This window comes from Watersipora subatra, chromosome 8 (genome assembly GCF_963576615.1).
Source record: "Watersipora subatra chromosome 8, tzWatSuba1.1, whole genome shotgun sequence".
NCBI classification, from domain to species: domain Eukaryota; kingdom Metazoa; phylum Bryozoa; class Gymnolaemata; order Cheilostomatida; family Watersiporidae; genus Watersipora; species Watersipora subatra.
The window spans coordinates 57,078,617-57,106,086 of NC_088715.1; the positions used below are offsets into that span (position 1 = coordinate 57,078,617).

A 27,470-nucleotide genomic window follows, 5' to 3' on the forward strand; every position below is an offset into this window, starting at 1 on the left:
AAGAAATATAGACATATTAGATATTGCAAATGTTTCCGGTTAAACTGTGCAAACGCTCATTGATCAAGGATTATACCAAAGAACATGTTTAAAAAGTAACTATTAATGACAATGATATTGTAATGTTAGGTAATTTTAATGACGATTGATTAGGGATTATTCCTTAATTTTAACTCAATTGTTTTTACATTTTGATTGTTTGCTGCTGTTTTAGATAGGCCTATATAGTAGCTCTCCTTCTCATATGCCATCGCCATATTTTTCTGTTTCGAGTGATTTTCAGCTATCTCTATTTTTAAATCAATTTTTGATAAATGTAGGAATGTTATTTTGCTATGTAAATTTTCTGGTCACACATGGACATCTTTAAACATCTTATATATCCAATCCAAGTCTTATAAAGACCTCTTTTGGAAGTTTCATCAGTTGTCCGTATTATAACATCGTTGTAAATAATTTAGAGCATTTGCTTGTGAGTATTATGCCCAATACCGGAAAAAAGCGTCGTTCGGAAGTTGGTCTATTTTAATGTCATTTCAAAATAAAAACAATCAACTGATATATAAACATCCCCCTTTTGTTTAGCTATTGCTAAACAAGCTATAGCACCCTATGGCTTGGAAACATAAAATACAAAGTATGAGGTACCAAAATTTACTAAAGATGTATAAAATACAGGTAATTAATCACAATAAATGTAACTTAAATCCTCGGTTACTTAAGAAATAATTAATGTCTCTAGCTGAAAGTCATACATTACAGCAGAAGGAGGTAATTGCTATTTTGTCATATCATATAGCTCTGTTAGGTTAGGTGGAGATCTGCGCATTCTGCAAGATTGGTGGACAGTTATAGGTGTATTGGAGGTGACATTTGTATTGGGAGTTGTCATTCACTCTGCCAGTGCTGTCATCAGAGTTTTGTTCCCTTTGGGGACCTATGGGTATCCCAGATGTGCTCTCAGCTGATGGCCTTAGATGTTCAGGTTCTTGCAGAGAACATTTTCAAGGCCCATTGTTACATCATACGACCGCCTACTATGGCAAGTTTGTATTACACTCTTTTGCCATCTTTTCTCTCCTAGTACAGCTGACTTGACTGTAACAACATCACCTACTTCAAGTGGCTTAACCATTTCGCGGGTAGATTTGTGGGGTGCCACGAGTGATTTATTTTGCTAAAAAGTGCGAAACTTCGCTATACATGCAATATGCTGTAAAATGAAAAAACAAGAATATTATTACATTATTTGACATTCTATTTGTAATATATGTATATAACTTACAGATAAGAGCTAACAAAAGAACTTGAGTGGCATAGTTCACAGAATTTACTGGTAGTAGGCTTTGAAACAGGCGCCTTTGCATAAACTGACACCACAGTCTTTGCACCACATTCTGATGCGTGTTACTGTGAAGCCTTGGTCACGGCTTTGTGCACAGACTTGGCACCTTTTACATTTATTGTCAAGTATTTGTTCTATAAAGTGTCTTTCAGTTTGTCTAGCTTTATCAGGACCGAGGCTCGAACGACCAACTTTTTTTTCGGCTCTGGGTATCCAGCGATGGGGCCTTCAACAACTTTCACCATGAACTTATAGTGCGACAGACATTTGCCTGTGCGATTGGGGTTTGTTTTGTAGCAGATATAGGCGTTAGTAATAGTTCTTTCTATAAGATGGAAAAACTTTTTTCCAACATTTAACAGTATGCAGTTCACCAGCATAAGTGTCTGTCATTTGGTCTGATGAGTCTACACTACCCATCTCCTTGTTGTAATCAACTACCACTTCGGTAATATTCCGAACAGTGTTGTCATACTTTGTAACTTCCGCACGCTTAGCTGTTGAGTAAGTAGTTAATAGCCTCACAGGTTTTTTATCAAGCCAATTTACTGCCAAAAGATCTCCCTTCCTGCATGCGATAAGCTACCCTTTGATCGAATCTTGGTCTTCATTTCAGATGGCAAATTACGACGATTAGCCTGGATGGTACCAGTTACATATGTGTATTTAACAAACATTTGTTCACACACAGCTACACTAGTATAGTAATGGTCTACTACAAGATGTTGATACTTTCCAACATGAGGCTGCATCAGTTTGTCACACACATCATATGGCTGGCCGTGTCTGCTTGTTCAAGGCGCTTTTGTATTGTAAAACGTTTGATGGCAGTAACCTGTGCTAGAGTCACAGAGTTTATACTCTTTCGGCCCTCAGTGGTGGTGTTTCTTTATTTGAATGTATTTTACAAAAGAGTGCCGTCCTTTAAAGCCAACAATTGACTCATCAATTGACACTGTTTTTCTTAATTTATATTCCCGACCCCATGTTGTACAGAAATGATCCAAAACCAATCGAAATTTGTATGTTGGATCATTGCCCTCTGAACCTCGTTTGGGATCTGTACTACTATCACTGGCATGTAAAAAGCGAAGAATCAATTTGAAAGTATCTAACTTGAACACACATCGAAACATTGGGGTATCTGTTGTGTTCCAATATTCTTCTATGCTGTGTTTACGTACTAAATTCATATTGATTACAATACCAAGGAAAGCTTTCATTTGTACCACATCAACATTTTTCCAAAGCTTAACTTTAGATTTGGGAGGTAGTTCTTGGTTCTTGCTATCATACCACAGCTTGTACTTGTTGGTTTCAACCACCAAAAGCTCCCATCAAGACTGGCCATTGCCCACAATTGGTGAGAAAAATCTTTCGAAATAGTTTAATGGGGAACCCTCAGCCGGTGAAAACTCTGGGCCTAGCAAACCCACGAAATCATGCAACTCTTGAGGTTTATCACGCTGCAAATTTTTTATTCTCCTCCAACCAACAACACCAGCATCACCTGCAGCTGCATTTGGACGTGCATTGGGGCGTACGTTGGGATCAGTGTCAGAAGTTTTTTTTCTTACTTTGAAGATTAAAGTCATTTTGGTCTAAATCGCTACAATCATCTTCTATAAAATCTTTTTCATCCTCCGATCATCCAACAATGAACTTACAACCTCTTCTGTGCGTCTTACACTTATTTTTTCGTGTCGTAACATTCGATGTGGTTTCATTACTTTTATTTCTACTGGAGGTCGCCATTTGCAGATAAGTCTGAAAAATTTCTCTCAAAACGTACATAGGTTGCGATCGTAATTGTCGACTTTGTTAGTGATATAACAAAACGAAATTAGGTTATAAACAAGCGCTGATATGTCACGAATCAGGAAATTATTATTTCTTACAAACACTTGGTGTGACAGAAGTTCCAATTTAAGAAGACGCTACCAAAATTGACATTTTGGTCGTTTCCCCTTGCGGAAAACATGATCGCCGGTGAGATTAATGTCGCTCCACCTGTAAAAGGGTTAAGTCTTTTAGCATGTAAATTATAGTGTTTTTGTATCTTCTGTTAATATTTATGCTGTTGTTTTTTGGGCTATCTGGAACTGTAGGGGCTGAGAAACTAATGTTTCTTCTGTTACAGGTGTTACTGTCCTACATCTCCGACCAAACATCCTCTGAGATGGGCTTGTTAGATAGCCTTGCATTGGAGTGTTCTTCATTTCCCAAATAGCCATTGTTATGTCAGATCTGTCTTCTTTGCATTTTGCCCTGACTGTCTTAGCCGCCTTTACAGCTCTTTCAGCCTTGTAATTTGCATTATGGTGATGAGGTGATAACATGGAGTGCTCAAATTCACATTTGGTTTTAAAGAGCTGGAATTCATTTGCTAAAAAATGAGGATCTGCATCTGTGACAACATATCGTGGTATTCCAAACCTTATGAAATGGCGCTTCGGCTTTTCTATAATGCTGCGCATCGTCATGCTTTGTATAAAGTCAACCTCCCACCAATTGCTGTAGTAATCCACTGTTATTAAGCAGTCATTTCCATTCCATTGAAACAAGTCTGTGCCAACTCTTCACCATGGCCCTTCTATGTGGTTAGTCATTAGTGGTTCTGTGTGCTGGACTCTTGAGTATGTGTTACACATTGTACACTTTCCTACCGAGTGTTCTATGTCTGTCTTCATCTGAGGCCAGTATACTGCTTCTCGTGCTCGTCGCAGAATGCTATCTACCCCTGGGTGTGAGCTATGTAGGTTAGCCAGGTCACTCTGTTGCAGTGAATGAAAAACTATCAAAGGCTCACCCGTTAATAACAGCCCTTCTGATATAGATAGCTCATCGCTCATTGAGTAGAACTGTTGGGTGCAGCTTGGTGTATCTTGTTTGCTCGCTGGCCAACCTACTTCAACCATCCTTGTTAACTGGGCCATCACTGGATCCTGTAGTGTCATTTGAGCCTGCCAGATGTACCACGCTGTTGACTCTCGAGAATATGTCTGTGGAAGCTGAAGACGTTTCGTTGAAGTATGCTAAAGATATCATATCGGCTATGTGTAACAGATTTCCCATTTTATGTTCCAGGATAATGTCATATTGTAAAAGCCTCATCATCTTAGCTTGAAGTCTCTTTGGGGCCATAGCCAATGGTTTCTTGAGGATTGTCTCCAGAGGCTTGGGATCAAGATGAACGTTTGTAACTCTTCCATATGTGTATTGATGGAATATTCCCATTGCAAAAACTACAGCTAAGCACTCTTTTTCTATTTGTCCATAATGTTGTTCATGTTTGATAAAGCTCTACTTTCATAAGCTAGCGGCCTATCTTCGTGCATGATCACTGCTCCTAATCCCTTGCTAGGTGCATCACACTCAACCAACAGTGGTAATTTAGGGTTATAAAAGGCCAGTATCGATGCTTGTGACACCAGCTTCTTCAGTTCAGCCATAGCAGCCTCATGTTCAGGCTTTCACTTCTATGACTCCGAGGTTTAAAGCCTCCTTACTGGTTCTGCAACCATGAATAAATGTGGTAAAAACTTTTATAAATAGCCAATGCTGCCTAATATGCGCTGAATGCTGAATCCCCTTATCAGTAGGGTTCTTCATGTCCAGAAGGGCCTCTCATTTACCTGGATCAGGTTTCAGGCTCTCGCGGGTCACTAGATGACCAATAAATTTTAATGATTGCTGTATCTATATGGGTCGCTAATTCGGTAAGCGGGGTTAACTCGCATGTATTGAATTTGCGTAATAGCGATTGCAAGTTAGTAAACTCAATCCCACATGCATTTGTTGTGTTTTGAAAATTACATTTATTTAGGCCAATCAAGAATGTTCTTTCAAAATCTGAACTCTGTTTAATGAATAGAAGCTTAAAACAGCCCAAATTTGCCTTGCGAAGCCATTGCTATGCAAACCTGAAATAATAAAACATGGCGTCGCATAAGTCGAACGTGCGTTTTTTTTCATTGACGCGATTGATAATAAAGAAATAAATAATATCTTCGAGGAATACTTCGGCAATGTAACTGATGCAGAATCATCTGATAAAGAGGAAGGTTTTGATGTGGATGATGTTCCGTGTTCGATCGATGCTGAAGATAATTATGAAGAGCTAATTGCGCGGTTAGGAGAGCAAGAAGCCGTTAGAGTTCAGACTGCGTTAGGAAATTTCCTTCACGAAAGTGAACTTCACGCTGGTAACAAAAAATTCTACCTTCCCAACCACTGTTCCTGTAAATTGGGTCCAGAAGGCTCCAAGTGTATACTTCAAATCGAGAACAATAAAATTAGCCTCTGCAGATATGACTGCTTTGAACTATCCAGTACTGAGTTAGAATTGCTATCTTAGCAAAGATTAATTAAATGCGGATTTCATGCTAGTAGGCACACAGTTTCTACAAAAGGAGCTAGTAATATACTTAGACAGAAAGCTAGAACTGAGTATAAACACTATAGTAAGCCAGTATGCATGACTTATGTTTGCATATATGCACACTATATGTGTCGACATGCTGGAGAAGATCGAAAATCACTACAAGTTGGTCCGGTCAATCATTCCAAGGAAGCTAAATCGTTCTAATGCTGAATTTTTTTCATCTAAAAGCTAAAGCATCTTTTAATGCTAAATTTTTAAAAGTCGTCATCTCTAGTTTTAAACGACTGTAGAAGTTGCTGTTCCCTGGAGTACGCTGCTGTAAACCAATGTCAGATCTGTGCTGGACTTGTCAGCGGGACAACACCGTTATTTACCAGTAAGTATGCCACTGTTTGCTACTACAGTCTAATGTTTGATGTAGCTAAATCTTGAATTATCTTTATAAAAGACTTTTTAGTGTGCTTCTATACAATAATTTAATTTTCAGTCTGTGCTATGATTTAATAATCAATTATTTTCATATCAATTTTTGTGGTGTTAAATGTTTGGTGTTGTTTACTGTAGAAGTGCATGTAAATCTGATGAAGAAAAAGAAGCAGTCTTGAAGCAACAGGAAGCTCATCTAACAGTTGCCTCCCAGGCTAGATTAAATTACAGAGATACGATAGTTACAGCTAAATGAAAAAATACATGCACATTTCATTTGATGTGGCGCAACAAGTGCATTATTCATCAAATCCATTACAGACAAGACCTGTATATTTCAAGTCACCAAGAAAGTGTGCGATATTTGGAGTCTCAGATGAATTCCTACCTCGTCAGACAAACTACCTAGTTGATGAGGCGATTAGTATAGGCAAAGAGTGCAACAGTGTGATATCCTATCTGCATCACTACTTGGAGACAAACCAGTATGACAGCGCTAAAAATTCCCTGATCATACATGCAGATAATTGCGCAGGACAAATAAAAACAATTACATGCTGATGTACCTGGCTTGGAGAGTGGCTAAAGGCTTTCATCAAAGAGTTGAGTTAAATTCTATGATAGCGGGACACACAAAGTTTGGGCCTGATTTCTTTTTTAGAATATAAAATAAAAGATACCGAAAAGAGTTTGTTTCGTTGTTATATGAAATAAAAGACTGTATTGAAAGATCTTCTACTCTTAATTTGGGAGTCTTTGTTGGCTCACAAAATGGAAAAGTCTTTGTGCCTACGTACGGTTGGAGCTCATACCTGCAAACCTACTACAGAAAAATTCCAGGAGTCAAAACAGCACATCAGTTTGTATTTGATAGTAAATCAACAGAAAATGTAACAATTAAACAGTTCAGCCATTCAACCCTTGGTACTACACAACCCTTCAATACAAAACCAATCCACAACTCCATTTCTGACCAGCTGACGCCACTTGGATTGCCAGTTGATTGACAGCATTACCTGTACAACAATATAAGAAAATTTCTTAAGGGGCATTGCCGAGACTCAATTTGTCCTCTGGTGAAAATACCGATAACTCTCTCCAACACCTCAGATGCATTTAGTATGGACCAGTGGCTATCTAAACGATGGAAGAAATATTAACAGTGAAGTAGCCAAAACCAGCAACATATTTCACCCTTTAATTTTGATCCTATATAGATTATTACTAATATGAATCATTACTAATGGGAAGATTTTAATTGAACTCGTGAGATTTAAAATTAAGTTTTATTGTATTGCCTATAAGGTGAAAGGCATTTTTATTTTCCATGTTACCATATTCTTGTGCAATAACAAATTGAATTTTTTGCAGTCAGCAAAATCTGGTTATCAAATTGTAGCTAATATTATCTATAGATGTTGAATATTTACAACTTTTTAATTTAGATATTCAGATTCAGCATAAAATTCTGTGCTAGAATCTATGTATTTGTGTCATTACGGCTGAATTTAGTAGTAGTTGCTATGGTGATTCTAACTGTAAACAACTACATTTAGTTACATGACTCAAAACTTGTAGGGCGATTTTCTCGGATTCGTGTTTCAACTGTTTTAAAAATGTTTATGTAGAATTTTGACTAAAAAATCAGTTCTAGTCAACGTAAAAACAAAACCTTTTCTGCAGGGAATTGTGTAGGTTTTCCTTTGTTAAGCTGAGCTACTATCTAAATTTTGATAATTTCCAACTTGACCCCACCTTCTTAGATCATGACCCATATACACTTGTCCGTATTCAACTTTATGGGTCACTCAACATCTCTGAGTAAATGCATCAAGTCTTTTGTCGTGCTCTGACACATCAGCTCCAAATATCAGAATATCATCTGCAACACAGACAACTCCTTTCATAGATTCATAGGTTGTAAGATCGGTGATCTTCTGAAGCTTGGCAACTAATTCTAGCTTATCTATCCACACACCGAAGTCTTCACCTTTCCTGTTTTCATAGCATTTGATCAAGTCTGATAATTTCACAGGCATTAGCTGGAGCCGAAATAGCTTGTAGCGTGTTGGTCAGAATATTCAACTCAACTCTTTATTTACTCACAAGGCTCAACAACACTACTGTACACTATTCAAGCAAATTTACAACTGACTGCAAAATTATTCATCAACACTAATAACAGATAATATGTGGTTACAGCACAAAGACATGATTACAGCACATAGAGATAAAAACAAATAATACAGGCTAGCAAAACAGCATGTGTAGTTACATAGCAATGACTATTCACAACCATTATGTACTTGCAATTTCAAGGCATTTACCATTAATTATTCACATCACCAATGGAGTTGCCATTGTTGTTAGTTTGCTACTTCCTTCATCGAGTGTCACATGCCAGTATCCTTCAAAAAGGCCTACTTTTGAAAATACTTTGGCACGATTTAGTTTTGGCAGAATGTCTTCTAAGGTAGTTGTAAGATATTTTTCTCTCATCAAAGCTTTGTTGAGAGGTTGTAATCGATACCGATACGAATCTTGCCATTTTCTATGTTCTCACAGCCATTTGAGTGGCTGGGAGAACAACCACTCAGTGGCCTCTTTCACTGGCTTCAGCTCTCCTTTATTTACCATGTCATCTAGACTCTTTTTCACCCTTTCCTGAAGAGCAATCCGGACCCTACGAGGTGCACATTGTCCAGGTTGAACAGTATTGTCTAGATGTAGCTTCGCATCGCCCTCCATTTTTCCCAAACCTCTGTCAAATATGTCAAAAGCATTTACCTTTTGTATACGTTCAGAGTCTATAGTGAGTAGCTGCATTCTTGCTAGGTGTTAGTCTAGCATTCATTCTGCATACAGGTGTTAGGTCCTCATTTGTTACAATAAAACGTATCAGATATCCTTGCCCATTTGCTGGGTTAGTTATATGTAACATGGTTTCACCAGCAGGCACAACGATATTACCATTGTAAACCTTCAATCTCATCCCTGTTGTTTGCATAGGTTTGCTTGTATTTCTAATCAATTCTTTAGGAATGACTGACACTGTGACTCCACAATCTATGTACAACTTTGTAGTTTCATGTTGTGCCCCTATCTTCATAGCAGCATATAGTGGTCTACCATTGTTTGAGTTTAACTGAAATACCTCATGATAGCCATGGTTGCTGTCGGTGTCATAATCAGCGTCTTATGATGTGACCATGTTCACTTCCTAAGATTTGCATACCTTTGCAAAGTGGTTTCGACCTTCACACAAATTACACTTTTTTCCATATGCAAAACACTTCCCCTTCACACGTTACGAGCCACAGTATCTACAGTCTGTTATGAATTTCTCTGTCCTGTTTGGGTTTTGTGATGCTCGATCTTGATAAGTGGAGCTATTACCTCTCTTGTACTGCTGAGTTACTCGATTAACTTCCCTAGTCAGAATTTCCAGATATCACCGGAATTTGTGGCGTTGCAGCTTCATAAGTCCTACTAGTATCTATGCATTGCATCAGTGGAAGATCTTTAGTTCTTAAAAGCTGTTGTTTCGCTTGCTCATCAATAATACCTAGCACTATCCTATTCATTAGTAGTGAGTCCCTTGAACAGTCACAAAAGTTAAAGTTGTCTGCTAGCTTTCTGAGAGCAATGATATAAGTCTCCATTGACTCACCCTCTTTCTGACTACCCGTGATAAACTTATGTTTCAAAAGTTTCATTTCCATCACCCTCAACCTTACCTTCTATAGTGTCCAGGACATTTTCCACATTTACTGTCGCTGGTGCCTAACGCCTGCCATACAGTTCATTCCCATCCCACCCCAATGTGCTCATAAGAACAGCAACTTGGTAAGCATCTGTGCGCCCAGGCACATTAGCTGCAAGCCTAGTGGCTGTTGCATAATAATTCCAAACATTTCTTCAAACAGTCAAAGTCTGAGCATCCTCCTCATTGTGTCTCAGTTTCAAGGGTTCGGGGGCTGGTACACGTACATCGGTTATTGTTACAGCTCTGAAAGTGCTCTCATCAGAAGAACGTAAAAAACCGATTATAGGGGAAAGTCCAAAACAATCGCTGCCAGCATGTTAATTGTGGACGGGTTGGATTAATAAATAATTCAGAACATTTGCTTGTGAGTATCATGCCTACTACCGGAAAAAGCGTCATCTGGAAGTTGGTCTGTTTTAATGACATTTTGAAATAAAAAAATAATCAACTGATATATAAACAGCGTTATTACTCTTTTCTGAGTTATGCTACTACATTGGGTTGTGTAGTTTCTCTGTGAACTACTTGGTTGTTTAGGGCAAGCCTCAAGAAGTTCAAAGGATAGCTATCAATATGTCAGATGTGTTCTAAAAAAAGAAGAATATGCTTGTGGTATATGCAAGGAATGCTATGAGTTGGGTGTCTAGGGGTAGTCTGTAATCCTTTGTGGTAAGCTTTGTCTGTTCAAAAGCTTTGCTTGCTAGTTCTTTCTTCTTCCTTATGGCTGCTCTGGTGTTCAGCAGGTTCAAAATATTTGAATTTTTTTATTCAGTTTTGGTTTCTTTAGAAATGGTGTATTCCTTGATTTTTTCGTAGATAATAATCAGATTTCTCTTCTTCGTAATTGCAGCTGTGTTTGCCTTTGTCTTTTCTAGGGCCTTTGTGCAATTTTTTTGCAAACCCGTAATATCATCCCTATTTTGCAGTGGTAAAAGTTCCAGTTCTCAAATTATTGATGTGCTTTTGATCTGCCATGTGCATGGGCAGTTATGGTCTGTTATTAGAGTTGCACCACGATTATAAAAATTAATCGCGATTAATAACTAGCCTGAACCAGTTAATCTTCGATTACTCTTAGAATTAATCTTGCAAAAACCTGCATATTCAAAAACAAATAATACAGCTACATATAAATTAATTATATTTGAGACAATTGTTAGCAGGAGTACGTGTTATGTACAATGTACATAAGTTACAATGTAATAATTATTATGAGTATGAAAACAGTCTATGAAAGTCTATGATCAAGTCAGCCAAGAGCTGAGGCAGCACAGTTTATTCACATTATCCGAATAAAGAGATGCCCTCTTACATGCAATATTGCCAGCTTTAGAGAATAGCCACTCGTAGGAGACAGTAGTTACTGTAGTAGTTATTGTCTGCGGCAGCTGGTGATGATTTCGGCGCGGTTGGATGAGAATTGGTTAAATTATATCTTAATGATAATGTGCTGTGGTGGTAGGCAAATTCTTTGTGGCATATAGTGCGCTTCGCTTTCTTGTTTACGCTTCCAACAAGGTACAGAAATGCGCTACCTAGTATGGAAGACATTTTCCTGCTTTCATGTTCCAATAAAGTGTCAATCTTATATTACTGATACGGTATTCTAAAGCTGAAATATGAGTGTGATTATTTTGAAAAATGAAAATACATGTATAATTTACTTGAGAAAGTTTTTAAAAATAAACAGAAAATAGACTGAGATACACGTATTAAATAATACTTAAATCGCTTTTGTTACTATTACCTAGAAACATGTTCGAACAGCTAACAACATGACCGCTTATGGCTAGATCGGCACTGTGCTTGTGCATTGTATTGTATAAACAAGTTTAATTTGACTAACTTTGTGTTTTCATAGTTGAGTGCAAAATGATTGTGGTTGTATATAATTGGTAAGAAAGGGTGCTTGTCATAATATTTATTTGTTAGTAAATTAAATGGTAGTATCCCGCGATGTTATTGTTATATATTGAATAATACAAAGGAACCACATCATGATCACCACCTCGGTTGTATTTTATTTGAGGATTAATTGACTCAACTCAGTTAATCGTGTATTTGTATTGATCACGTTAATCGTTTAATTAACGCGATCATTGCGCAGCTCTATCTGTTATATATTTGTGTATTTTTGAGTTGTCTGTTGTAATGTCTAAAGCCTTGACGTACTATGGCGAAGAGATTGAAAGCATTAAAAAATCATTGTGCGACTTGCAGAAAGATTACTCTGACCTGCAACCATCTACAAGCTCGTTGACAAAGCTTTCTAAATCCATTCAACTCATAGAACAAGAAAAATTCAACAAATCACTTATTCTAGACGGAATTCCAGTAACAAATAAGGAAAATCTTCACGCTATTATTGAGAAACTTTCTGACAGCCTTGACCTTAGCTATAATGAACAAGACATTGACGGAATTTTCCGAACCAAACAGTCTGGTGAAAATCCTAAGAGAGCAATTATTATAAAATTCAACAAGATGTCTGCAAGAGATGCGTTCTATGATGGAAGAAAGAGTATGGTAAAAAAATCAGTTACTACGAAGTCTCTGGGATATGAAAACTCAGACAAAATCTTCATCAATGAACAGCTGCCTAAAACAACACAGGAGCTGTTTTATAAAGTCAGATGTAAAAAAAGAGACTTAAATTATAAATATGCTTGGACCTATCATGGAAACATCTTCATGCGTAAAGAAAAAACTTCAGAAGCAATTAAAATTTCTTCCGACAAAGACCTGATAGACTTGAACTAATCATTTCCATAATTTAATGTGGTTTTTCTATTACTAGCGCAACTATACCAGGCTTCGACGATACACCTGATTTACTAAATATTCATCATAGCGCTTTGATCAAACCTAATGCATTGAAGAGCATAGTACTAAAAAACTCTATAAACATTCTGCATATAAACATTCGCAGCATTCATAACAAGTTTTCTGAATTTGAACTTTTTTTGGCTCATCTGAATGTTAACTTTTCTCTTATCGTTATATCAGAATCTTGGCTTGGTGAACATTCATATATTAACAAATTTATTTTAAAAAATTATCGATTGCTTTGCAGTTCACGGCCAAATGAAGGAGGTGGAGGAGTTTGCATGTATGTGGCAGATGGTTTTGAGGCTAGAGTTTTGGCGGCTACACTGGCTGGGGCGGAAGCGGTGTTCGCGTCGGTGCATTCTTCGGGGCGCCGGATTTTCTCGGTGTTGGCAGTCTACAGGGCGCCCTCGGGCGCTCTGCCGTCTTTTCTGGAGGATCTCGGAGCTTTGATCCCCACATTACCACCGGACACAATAATTGTAGGTGACATTAATATCGATCTCGGTCCCGAAAATATTCTTGACATAAACTCATTCAATTATGAAAACTTGTTAACATCATATGGTTTTTGCAACACAATTTTAACTGCGACAAGACTAGGTAGTACCAAAAATAGCCTTATAGACCACATAGCAACTAACCGGGTTGACTCTAACATAAACTCTGCAACAATAGATTTTAATATTTCTGACCATCAACCAGTTTTTGCATCAATTGAGTTTAAAATCAAAATTCCCAAGCGTTCAAATTTATCCATTTTCATTATTGACTATGATCAGCTAGCAATCAAGCTTGCTGAACAAGATTGGCGGGCGATAATGGATTGCTCTGATGTTAACAAAAGCTTTGAATCCTTTTCTTTGTCGTTCCAAAATTTAATAAAAATAGCTGAGAAGAAAAAATTAATTTCCACAAATCAGAAAAAGCTCAACTTTTTAAAACCTTGGATGAATCACCATCTACTTAAACAGATAAATAAGCGAAGAAAATTGCACATTAAATGCAAAAAAGAACCTTTCAATACTTCGCTCCACACCTCTTACCACAGTTTCAGAAATTTAGTCACAAATGAAATTAAAACTGCGAAGACTAAATTCTATAAAAAAGAATTTGATAAATGTAAAAATAATCAAAACGAAAAGTGGAAATTCATAAACAGATTGTTAAATAGAGACTCTAAAAATTCAGATAGCCCAACGAGCATAAACAAAGATGGAAAACTCCTAACAGACTCGCAAGATATAGCTGAGACCTTAAATGATCATTTCGTAAATGTTGGTAATAAACTGGCCAATGAGTTGCCACTTTCCGATATTCACTTTTCTAAATTTATGGACAACTGTGTAAATGATATTGATTTTAGCTTCCAGATAATTGACCCCTACCAAACACTGCAAATAATTGATTCTTTCAGTCTTCCTAAAGCAACCGGCTATGATAGGATTTCTCTCCGTGCAATAAAAGAAAATAAACTAGTCCTAATTCCAGTTTTAACACATCTTATAAATCTTGTTATACAACAATCTAATTTCCCAAATTGTTTAAAAATAGCTCGCGTGACTCCATTATTTAAAAAAGGAAATAGAACAGATCCATCTAATTACCGGCCCATTTCCATTCTTCCTGCTTTATCAAAAATTTTAAAGAAATGTTTGTCTTTGCAAATACGGGATTTTTTAGAAACCAATAACATCTTGTCGCCTAAACAATTTGGTTTTAGAAAAGGTAAAAGCACCACTACAGCAATAAACAGTCTAATGGAATTTTTATATACTAATTTAGATCAAAGTAATATAACTCAGGGCGTATTTTTGGATTTTTCAAAGGCATTCGATACGATTAATCACAAAATTTTAATTGACAAACTTTTTTACTACAATTTTAGTGTAAAGTCTTCCTCTCTTATTCAAAGTTATCTCCAAAATAGATTTCAATTTACCAAAACAGATACTGATTGTTCGCAAATGAGGGCAATTACGATTGGTGTCCCACAAGGATCAATTTTAGGACCCCTCTTATTTTTAATTTTTATAAATGACTTAGTAAATGCTGCACCTGCTTTGGATTGTATTTTATTCGCAGATGACACCAATATATTTTCAACAGATAATTCTAAACTCCAAGAGGAATTAAATATTATTAATGAATGGTGCCTATCAAACAGACTCATTTTAAACAACAGTAAAACATTTCAAGTAGTTTTCAAAAATCCGTCTAAAAACACTCAAAATTATAATCTAAGCCTTTCTTTAAACAATTCTCAACTACAAATCAAAGATTCGACTCAATTTTTAGGTATCACGTTAGACAACAACTTGACTTTTAAAAAACACATCCAAAGTCTCATCAAAAAACTTAATTACATATTACTAATATTTCGTTTCATTCGCCCCTACCTAGACAAATCAACCATGATCAATTTGTACTACAGTTTTTTCTATTCTCTTTTAATTTATGGAATCGAGTTTTGGGGCCACGGCAACAAAACTGATTTAAACAAACTTTTAATCATGCAAAAAAAGGCAATCAGAATAATACTCAATTTTAAACCAAATCAAACAGTTTCCAAAAATTTTAAAATTTTAAAAATAATGCCAATTGAAATTTTATTCCAGTATCGCCTGCTAATGTTTTTAACAAATTCTTTCCCCATGGAAGAGTTGCAAGATTTTATGATAGATCATTGTCAAGATACCCGTTTAAAAAGTAAAAATCAATTAAAGTTGAAAAAGTGTTTGTCTTCTAAGGGACAGAGATCGATATTTTTTAGTGCAATGAAATTATATAATAAATTTTTGAGTGATTGTGCGGGCTCTGCTCCGGGTCAGCTGAAGGCGAAGTTGGTAGAGCGCCTGTGGGCGTCCTGGGACTGTCCTTCCTGACTCTGGTGCTCCGGAGTGTGCGCTTATCGCTGATTCTGTTTCTTTTCCTACTGCTTGCTGGGGCTGCCTTGACTCTAGCCTCTGGCTATCTGGCATGTCCTATTGCTACTCTGTGTATTTTTTACTCATATTGTCATGTTATTATTACGCAATAAAAATCAAATCAATCAAATCAATGTTTGCTAATGCTCAGTAGGTAGAGGATGAACAACATGGGAGTCAATTACTCTGTGGTGCTCTTATGTTGCTTGTAAAGGGCTTTTCTATCTTCTTACCCACTTTCACTGCTAGTCTGACATGTTTCATCAAAATCGTCACAAAGTGAATTTCATTTGCTTCATCTATCTCTTTATGATCTTTCAGCAGTGTTTCCCTTTTTTATTCTATGGGAAGCTTTGCTCAAACCCACCATTGGTAATTTTGCCATGTCAGCTGGCATGGTTGCATAATTTTTAGTCATCAATTTGATTGATTGGCTCAGTTGTGCCTCTGCTCGACATGCAAGCAGCCTCAGTCAGTAGCATTTACCAATTATTCCTATTACACATGCAAACATGGGGGAGTATCTTCCTAAGCATACACATGAGGATAACCAAATGTACTGTCAGCTTTGCAACAGGTCCCTCCCTTTTACCAGGCGTCTGAATTGGTATTATAATCCTTTTGTCAGGTCTTTTGGTAATTTGCTTAATGCTGCAGTGTGGTTGAAAAGGTTTGCAATAGTTTTGCACCCCTCATCGGCTATATATGTAATTATGCTGCTCTCGAACTGTATATGGCAAGGCTTCTATTGTTTTTAGAGCGACTGACACTTTTTATTTCATTTTTGCAAGTCCAGTTTTCATCTTGGCGGATAGTATTTCTGTTTGTTTTCTGGTCACCACCCTGTACTATATATTATTTCAAAGAAAACATGGTTTATGTTTGTTTCTTGAAATATGTTATTACTCAACCTTCATTTTTTATCACAAGTGATCTCTTCATCTTCATCATGTTATTCACTGCTTTGTATGCATACATCCTATTGGAGTTGTCTTTTGATTTTTCCATCTGCTGAATTTCTCACACTATTTGCATGTCTCTTGCTTTTCTTTGTTCTGAATAGATTCCAATCATCTTAGCAAGTTGTTGGCATTGGTCATTTTTCAAAAGGTAATAAGTACAACTGTAGCCTGGTACTAACAATGCACATACTGTTGTTAAGACATGGTGAAGTTAAACCAGCAAACCTAGGCTTTTTTTAAATAACTGCGTAAGTCACTGCTGCCCAAAGTAAAGAATGTACAAAAGCAGCCAAGCCTATTTCACCATGATATAAAGTAAATTGTCTCCTCACCATGGTATGGACAAAAATTTAAAACTGGGTGATTTCAGTAAACAAACTTGTAAAATTTTATGACTTCTGTATGCAAATACAATATATATATACAAATATACACGGATGCACTCAAAGTGAGTGATGCGTCAACAAAGCAGTTAAAGGTTTATTTATCCAGATCTTAATAACACTTTGAAAAGTATACCTATGCAAGGTTTAGCCAACAATATCATTGGTTTACACCTATAAACTTCGGCCAATTAATGGTCGAACAATACTATATTTGATGCATGGCTGTACTAATGCTCAGAAGAAAAACATATCTAACCAATTCTCCGTCACAATTTTGGTCTCAATATTGGATTAGGGGCTTTCATTTTTTGTGCATTTAGCGTAGGTTGGCTCATTTATTCCATACATATGTTTTGTTCCGGACATAATTTAATCACCATAAGGTCAAAAAATGTTCCAATTACACTTTGGTGTTTTGTGAGATCACTCCTACAAATGTTATTATAATGTATTATGGCAGCTCATTGCAAATTCTCAACACGGTTCTTTCAACAATCATTGCATATTTTAATTATTACCCTCATTGATTTAAGCGCTGGAAGAATGCCATCTATTTATGATGATATACTAAGTGTCTCTGTATGCGCGTTACTCAGAGTAATCAAATTGGACAACGTTGCCTCAACTCAAGTTAGATATTAAACACCTTTTCAGAACGAAGTCTCATATTGCAGCTGGTATATAACAAAATTTAAATGTCTCTCACATCACCTTGAACATGATTTGACTGGTGACGCTTTTTGGTTATTACATCTATTTCCGAATTCATGGTTTTTTTCCCTCAATTTAATTTTAGTACCAATACATTTTTGTTAGGCTGCTAATCCCTGTGACTTGATGGTTTGATTTTGTTTTCTCTCTACTTGAAAAGCTTTGTTCTTGCGCCATTTTTATGGCTCTGACTATATTGCGATTTATTTTTGGCTATTTCCTGTTTTATACATAGAGGACATTTTTATTCTATTATTGATAGCCCGTGTCCTGGTAACTAAGCAACTTTTTAGACTTATCTAAGTTTCACTTCCAGAAGCTCTTCTTATTCATAATGGTCAGCTTCTAAGCTTTTTGGTTGTCAGTCAATGGATAGATATTCTTTAAGGTTTTTGATGGTGTTTTATAACAAGTCACTTTTATATTTTGCCATGTCATAATATTCAACCAGTATCATCTGTTCAATGGTGACTGCTTACTCTGTTCATGTGGTCTTATGGTCTTTTTTGATGTTACATTTTGATGAGCATCCTTTGAGGTAAACTCAAACTTTCCTGAACTCTTGCATAATCTCAACACTTGGTGTTCACCCTCCTGTGATTTTCTTAGTTTTCCTCTTAACTGCTGCAGTGAATTGCACCATTCCAGGTCATTCCATCGATATGTCTCGGCCACAATCAAAGGAAATTTTTAATTTTACTTAAATCAGCATAATTGGGTGCTCTGGCTGTGCGTTTTGGGTATTTTGAGTATTCTTTTAAAACCACAACTTAAAGGACTTTCTAGTTCACCCATTGGCCTAAGTGTCTAGGCACTTTGGTTTTCAAAGAATTTTTTGTTTCTAATTAGCTCGCTAATAGGCTGTTGATGTGTTAAGGTTAGATGAAACTGTTTCAGCATAGAATGAGGTATTAAATGTATGTTGATTCCACTTACACAGACTATTGCTTAACATTTCTTTTGTGAAAAATGGTAATATTTTCCTTTTAAAACCAGTAGCAATGTTGGAGTTGCAATCTTTACGAACCGGTCATTTATTAGAGAACTTCTTTTAACCTGCTAACAAAAATTCACTTCATCAAGTATTAAACAGAACATTTTCGTGAACATTTTTGTTCGGGCTTGTTTGGCAAATAAAGTTGAAAAAGGTTTTATTATCAGTTTAAAGCTTCATTTTAGTGAAGATGAAATCTTAAACTGCTGTTGATAAAATTTTACTGATAAAAAGTTGAAGTTCAGTAAAATAGTTAAACATACATACTAAAACGTACCTTGAGGTGTGTGTTTAGTAAGCTAAATTAATTTGAACTAAACTCAAAGTATACATACGTCTGTCTCGAAGGTAAAAATTATCTGCTGTACGTACTGCACATAGCACATTGTAATGTTACATTTAAATGCAGATCATAACCACTAAATATGCTAAAGTTACTGTAGGTAATTGAAGTTCCTAAAGTTGACATTATTTTATTACTAATTTTAAATAGGTACAGTACTTATATAAAGGTTTGAGAATTTCTTCCAGAGTATGTTTGCATTATATAATCACTATATTTTCTATACCCCTCCATACGATTGTTTCGTATATATAATGCCAACCGGAACGGATTACAATCATACTCCGAGGGTGTACTGTATTATCTTCATACTGGTGTGGCCCTTTTATCAGCGATAGGCTTAATAAGCTATCTGTAAATATACGTTGTTTACAAAAGCATAGAACAAATGTACACACTGGAGGTATTTGGTTTTCCAAGTGTCTTCAGGCTTACCATTTGTTCAACTAACATCTTTATATATGACCACCCATGTGACTGGTACCCAGCAGTAAAGTGTTTAATTAGCACTATGAACTGATGTGAGTATGCTTCTACTAACTGTAACTGAGCTGGTGACATTCACATTTCCCCACAACAGTTTACGCCTGGTCTGACAGTTTAGCTGAGGAGTAATGAAAAAGTACCTGGAAACTAAATTGTGCTTTGATCAAACCAATGGTTCAAACCATTCTGCGACATGGCAGAGATAAAGCCTTATTCCCACCAAAAATTGAAAATCATGTATATATTTTTCATGCTTCAAGTAAGTCACTATCATATTCTATGGGAGTTGTAGTAATACCAGTTTAATGTGGTCAATAGACCAGATAGATACGATTGATACACTAGCTAAGTCATGGTAACACTCTCATAATCGTTCTTGACAGGAAGCGAAAGACTAATGTGTTTTCTACACAAATTCTAATATAGTATCATACTACATTAATGTGATTGCAATACAACCAAGGAAAGACAACTATTGCAAAATCTCCCTTAATACAAAAGTTAAAAAAATTGACGTAGGCAAATTTGAGCTGAGCCTGTGTAAAAAAGCATTATAAAACTATGTTGAATGAAGCAAACATCCAGCTCTAAACAGAGCATAGCAAAATTTAGTATGTGTGCAAGATCAAACAGGTAAATGAACTATCGGCTGCTCACAGATCCATGCGCTTTAAGGGCTTCTGTATGTGAGTGGTGCGATGGAGTACTTTGTTTGTTTGTTTATTTGAAAGTGTCAGTTTATTGTACTATTGCGGTATTGGATTCATCTTCACACTAGCTAGTACTAAAGGGCTCAGTTCAGTAGTGTCTTGATTGTTTGGTGACAATCGATAAAGGTCTTGACGGTTGTGGCGTACACACCACCGGTTGGAGTGTGCACTTCATGCTAGCATCTTTGTGAAGTTGTTAGTAACAACACCTCTGTCAAGGTCTTTAATGTACACGTACATCACCTTGCAATAGCGGAAATAACTCTAGTTCTCTGGCATTTGTTGAGACTTCTCTTCACGCAGGATTTGAAATTTTGCTTGGTCATTCAGCTTCTCCATGGACATCCAGTGTCTAATCGTGTTGCAGTAGTTACATACAAACTTAATAGCTGGGCATGATGATTTTTGGTTTTTTTCATACCTGTGGCAGGATCTTGATTTACTAGTTGAGTAAAAGTTAAAGTTTGCAGCACCAATCTCTTATATTTAATGTTGTCTACTGACGCTGCCGAACCTTCATGCTAAGTCTAACTAACATCTGTGCCTGCTTTGCTGACTCGTGTCTTCTACAAATTTCTGCAGCAGTATTCAGAACCAAATATGTTTTTGACTGGATATTGATGCTCAACAAATCATCTGTAACACCAACAACTAATCTGCCCCCGATGAGTTGTTCTGACAATGTGCCGTAGTTGCAGTATTCAGTCTGTGTATACATTTTAGTAATAAATATGTTCATGCCATCATTGCCTTGGGCAAGCTTATTAAACTTGGCGTGTTCTACTATTGTATTAGTACGAACTGCAAAGTATGTGTTGAAAGCTTTGATTAGATTGCTGCGTTTGTTCTCAAGGACAGCTTTGGCTAAAATAATATCTTCAGCTTGAGGGCCTAACGTGTAAACAAGAGTGTTAACTTGTTCTTTGTCCTTTTGTTTATATAATCTACTAGCCTTTTTATATCTGAGCCATCTGGTTTTCCATCTAGTCCAATGACCTGGGTCATTAAAATCAAACATGTTCGGTGGATTCAGTCTTGAAATAAAGTAATGTCTATGTACTACATGGGCGGTATTTTCTAAATCGCTAAACTCACTGTCTTCTATAACATCGTTCAAGACCCCTTGCTGCCACCATTTAGTAATACCGGTTTAATGTGGTCAATATACCCTATGAATAAGATTGATATGCTAGCTGAGTCATGGTAACACGCTCGTGAATGTTCTTGATAGGAAGCGAAAGACTCATATATTTTCCACATGAAGCCTAATATAATATCATACTATATCAACGCGGATGTAATGCAATCAAGGGAAAACTACTACCACAACAGGAGTGACTTGTTTGCCTCGTGTAATACAATAACGTTTGGCTGTTTGTAAAATTTATTGTCAAAACAGGACAAAAAGACCATTTGCGTGACAAAAAAGTATAAATATTGAATGGTCATTGTCTGTAGGCAATTCTTTGGTAGTCTTTACCATTGAATCCTGATGAGAAAGTTTACCAGCAATGTGTTGTTTTGATAATGTACTTTTATTATATTTGTTTCAGTAGTAGGCCACAAAGAGTTTGAAGGGCTGTTGTAATTGCAAAGTGGCCACAGGTTTACTTCTAAACGATACTTCTAACGGAATGACCGTGTTAGGGATAAAGCTGGTTGAGTCTGGAATGACCGAGTTGTCAGGGTTAAAGCTGATTGGGTTTGGAATGACCAAGTTGTCAGGGTTATAGCTAGGAATTAAAACTTCCACTCATGAGACTTCATCATTAGTGTCGTTTGCTGTTCTATCTGTCTGAGCTTTTTGTCATTTGCTGTTTTATTTGTCAAAGTTTTTAGTTATTCGACCCTTTGGCATGTTGACTTTCTCGCAATAAAAGCCATTGAATTAATTTTTCCTAATACCTAAGATTAGAATGTGGTGTAATTTCTTGTCAAACAATTAACAGTAAATCCTCTTTAATTCATGAGAAGATATTTTGTGTTGCACTTAAAAAGAATACAAATAGTAACACACCTGTAGAAAAGTGATTGGTATGATTCATGTACTAATTATATTCTGATATAGTTAAACCTCGATTTTGATTTTTCAATGTTTGACTGTTCTACACAAGTAAAGAATCGTCCTGAATCATTTTCAGAGATCTTTTATAATGGTGGTAAGTTTCAGTTTTTGGTTTAACCCTCAATGCTCCAGTCAGCACATAGCACCACAGTCTTAATAGAAAGATAGCTTGTATGAAGAAGGTCGTGTTTTCATTGGAGGTTGGTGTAGTAGTGTTTTAAAATAGATTCTAAACTATTGTATCAGAAGTTTGTATTAATTTTCTGCTTCAAATATGCAGGGCATATTTCCATGTGTTAACTCATTTTGCTAATGCAACTATAGCTGAATTGCTTGAGCTGTTATTTGTATTTTGTAGATTTGTTGATAAAGAAAATGTTGGAAGTGTCAATCAGCTTAAATCTTCGGCACAGAGGGGGATGAAAGCAAAAATTACAGAACAATTTCCACACGTTGACGCTATTTGGGATGAGGTTGTTCCAAAGAAAAGTGGATTGAAGCTTGTAAAATGGTCAGCGTGTCTAGTTTTTTGTTGTTACCTGGAATACACTAATGCTTTTCAGCAGCTATGAAAACTTTGTTTGAGCCACACAAACTAATACTAAACTTCATTCAGTTTTTAGTCAAATTCTTTAGTTTTAATTTTTGAAATTATCCTAATGACAGAAATTTCATATCAAGGGCTACATTAGATTGTTCGTGTTTTAATTATTTGTGTAGTGAACTGTTAAACATGAAATCCTTCGTATTCCTGTACTTCTCTAGCTAATTAACAAATTTTGGATGTTATATCTGTATAAAAGTATTTAGTTACATTTAGGAAATGATATCGCCGTCTGTCAGCACTAATTTAGCTGCAAAACCGCTACTCAGTCTACAAGACCTTTCATCTTAAATTTGGGGTTTCCTACTGCTCTGAAAAGTTTGTCCTTTAATTAGATTAGAACCTGGTGTCATTGCTAGCAGTTTCATACCTAGCTTAGTTATTCTGAGAAGTTTAGCATATAACAGTTCATAAGTTGATTAATGCTATTCTCACTATTGATATATATACTCTAGGACACTTATGTATTCGCCTCATCTAACTTTCGCGTTTCCGCGGAGTCATCCTCTCACGAAAATTTCATGTGCTAAACTATCATAACGCATAAGCGAAAACGCAAAATTAAACAGCTTTGTTCATTGATAGTCAGGCCTGTATTCACTGGTTGCAAGTTGGGGCGGCTATTGTTAGGTGACTAGTTATGAACACCTAGGGTGTGGAGGGGGGCGGTGTAAGCCCCCAACAGGTTTCTCTCATGTAGGGCCTCAGTCGAGCCTCTCGTGTTAAGTTTTAAAAAATTTTATCGGAAAGTATCAATGTTTTTCTACTTTTTGAGATTTGTTTTGTTTTAGGTGATGTGACTGACGAGACGTTTTTAAATTAAAATAGGCAAAACTTGACCGCATTTAAAACGCTCAGAAAAAAGACATCTTTTTCTTTTGAGCGTTTTAACAAAGATTAATTTTGCGGATTTTATTTTAAGTTCATTCGGAGGCTTTTACGCTTTCGATTGGACATGGCCAAGCGGGTGCTTGGTAAAGCTTAATCTTTTGCAAACCTTTATAAAACTCGTTAACAAGAATATCTTGCCGCTGATGATGATAATAATGACGCCTAAGAACTACTAAAAGTTGATGTTTTTCTCTATGGCTTGGAATGAAGTGATATTCTACAGCGATAAAAACCGTTTCCATGGCCGTTGGGCAAATAACTTTTCAAATACATGATGTTGAGGTCGAGTTATCTGAAGCAATTTATCATTGCGTTGGAACTGACCAAACAAATCCGTTCGAGTTAACCTTGTGTTTGAGATGAAATGTTACATTTTATCCGAGGGCGAATTATCTGAGTTGGACTGTACTTAGCCGTGAAAAATTCCCAAAAAGTTTGGGCGGCTCAGCCGGCCAGTCGCCCCAGGGAATACGGACCTGTTGATAGTCCAAGAAACAAATGGCAGCAAGCGATCAAATTGCATGGTCGACCTTGCCCACACCATTCTACCTGCGGTTCACAATTACAAACTAGTCGCATATTGAAATTTTTTTTATCGGTGAACTGAACCTGAGGAATGTAATTATGTTTGTCCACTGCATTTATTTTTACATCACTATATTTTCACACTCATCAGAGCTGCGAAATTAAGTTGCTGCGAAATTTTACTCTGTACGCTACTCACGAAACTAAATACTAGCGAAATATAAGTGTCCTAGGGTATTCATTCCTACACATCTGTTGTACAGTCAGGATCATGTGGAAATGATTGCTAATGGAGACACGGGAGAGATTCTATTCTTTAAGATGAGAGATGACATCTTCTACCCCACTCTGAAGCTATTACATAAATGTACGTACCTTGCATTCTTTCGAATTGTTTTTTTAAGCCAGTGACTAATGTAGGCGTCAGACTGATGCAAACACTACTAGGTATATGACAGACTGTTCATACAATGATATGCATTTGTTCAGGCTGGTCCAGATACTGCAAACTATTTGGTTTGCACAAATAGTTGGGTATCTATCAGACTGCAGAAGACATAGTTGGGTATCTGTCAGACTGCAGAAGACATAGTTGGGTATCTGTCGGACTGCAGTAGACATATCTGTGTATCTGCAAAACTGTGGTAGACACTTTTAGGAATCTAGCAGATTTTGGTAGACGCCACTAATTATCTGTCAGACTTCTGCAGACGCTGTTAGCTATCTGTTAGATTTCTGCAAACTGTGCTGGGTGTATTTCAGGCTTCTGCAATTACTGCTGGATATCCGTCATACCTGCAGACAGTGTCGGCTATCCGTCATACCTCTGCAGATTTTGCTAGGTATCTGTCAGGGTTTGCAGATACTGCTGGATATCTGTCAGATCTCTGCAGACCCTGCTGGGTATCTGTCAGGCTTCTGCAGGTACTGCTGGATATCTGTCAGACCTCTGCGGACAGTGCTGGGTGTTTGTACCAGCCTAGGAGTGTTGAATGCTTCTGTTATGAACATCTATACAGTGTTTATTTTGAACTTAAACCGAACTCTGAATTAAGGAATGATAAAGCAATAAATTGAGTTTTTGTTCTAACCATGTCAACCGTATCGACAAACATCCCAAGCCATAGATCAGTCTAATAGCCTTCCAAAAGGGTATCACACCAGGTGTCTCAATTAGAGAACAACTTGGAGTGTCAGATTGTGTTAATATTTTTTTTCACTAAATATGAAGAATATATTAGCTCAATATTGTTAATACATGGACCTGGTATGATAACTCATAGTTCTTTCAATACTTTATTGGCAGTAATTTCATTTTATACAAAAAAATTTTCCAAATTATGCCATAAAAATTAAAATCACTTAATACTTGGGTTAAGTCTGAGATGTTAAAACTTCTCTGACTGAAGCAATGACTGCATGTTCTTCTGTTTCCCAGCATCACTCATGCTGTATTAGTACAAATGTCAAAGACAATTAAACTAAACAATTTTTTGTCATTCTTTCATAGTATTTACACCATGTAGCCATTACATCTAGTTTGCTAATAATGTTGCACAAATCATTTGCAGACCCGTTCATATGCCCACACCAGCAAGTGGACAGAGGTGCTATCAAATTTATACTTTCCGGAGCACACATCATGTGCCCAGGACTTACCTCTCCTGGTTTGTATTCAAACATTAATCTATTTAGGAATATGTGCTCACTATGTTAGTACGATATTATGAGCTTTTATTCTGACACAAACCTCCTTACTTTTTGCCATCAATTCAATGTTGTGGTAGTTGTGCTCACCATGCTAATATTTTGAGCTCATATTGTGGCACGGAATGTTTAAACTTGTATTTCTTTACTTTGCGGCATCAATGAAATGTAATAGATTGATCTCTTGATCACTTTAATCTCTAGAGACCATACCTATAGGTGGCTAGTAAAACTCTGTTGCTAGCCAACTCCTACCGCAATATTTAGGTTTGCATAATAGTTCTATAATGGAAAGTGTTTAATACTACTGACACAATTTAACCTTGTCATTCTGCATAGGTTCTTTTGCATTATTATTTATATGTGAAGCCTGTGTATAATGGGCTGCTTGCTGACAGATATATAGCTAGCGATGTTCCTGTAAAATGAAATGAATGCATTTGATTTTATGACTAGCAATTGGTCAGGGAAATTATCGAACGCTTTAATGTCCTGCACTTGAAATGCTTCTATTATGGTCAGTCGTGTTATGATGAAACTGTAAAGTATACCTTGAAATACTATCGGTGCAAAAGTGATAAATCTCCTTCAAAATCTTACAGTGCGTTCTTGGACACATGCAGTTTGTTTTATGTTTACACAATCCTAAAACTTCATGCCATTATTACACAGGCCACGGTTTTTACATGGTCACTAAGTATGTGTTGATAATTCCGTGTTCATTATAGTGTTGCCTAGCTGGTTGCATCTAATTAGCCCTTCATCACCAGCTCGATTGTTGAACTTCCCATATTTTTATGCCAATTACATAAATTTTGCGCCGAGATGGCATGGTCGACTGAGGCAACTACTGCAAATTGTCTTCTGCAGGTGCACGCATGAGCCAGGTGAACTCCGGTCAAGTAGTGGCTGTCATGGCAGAGGGAAAGGAACACGCTGTTGCTGTGGGCCTTATGAAGATGAGCTCGGATGAACTGAGGACAAAGAATAAAGGCATAGGAGTAGACAACATTCACTACCTTAATGATGGCCTTTGGCTTATGAAACCTGTTAGATAGTACTTCATGATTCTCTAACACCGGATGGTCTGTCATCTGTTGTCAGCATTTCTCATGTACCACCTGTCATCTGTTGTCAGCATTTCTCATGCGTATTATAGTGGTTCATGTCATTCTGAAGAGATATTATGTGCTATGCTCTGTGTATTCAATATAGAATACTGTTAATGAATGCTAACTTTGTACCTTAAAATGGGTCAATAAACATGCAAATGATACTAATTTATTACATTGTAGGGTTTGTTCGGTTATTCGTGTTGAAAGGCTTGGCAGCCTGTAGCCAGATGATCTGCACTGCAGGCTCATCTGATGTGCGACAGCATTTTTTGCTCAACTTTTGAGGCCTCCCTCAAA

At 36.7% G+C, this 27,470-nt stretch overlaps 1 protein-coding gene across 1 annotated transcript; it reads left to right on the top strand.

The window, feature by feature from the left end:
- On the top strand, positions 1 to 27,338 carry LOC137401651 (malignant T-cell-amplified sequence 1-B-like). Its single transcript, XM_068088103.1, has 5 exons — positions 1 to 95; positions 22,690 to 22,842; positions 24,615 to 24,718; positions 25,923 to 26,018; positions 26,929 to 27,338. The coding sequence occupies exons 1-5, from the start codon at positions 85 to 87 to the stop codon at positions 27,114 to 27,116; spliced, it is 552 nt and encodes a 183-aa protein (XP_067944204.1). The 5' UTR covers positions 1 to 84; the 3' UTR covers positions 27,117 to 27,338.
- The last annotated feature ends 132 nt before the right edge of the window (positions 27,339 to 27,470 follow it).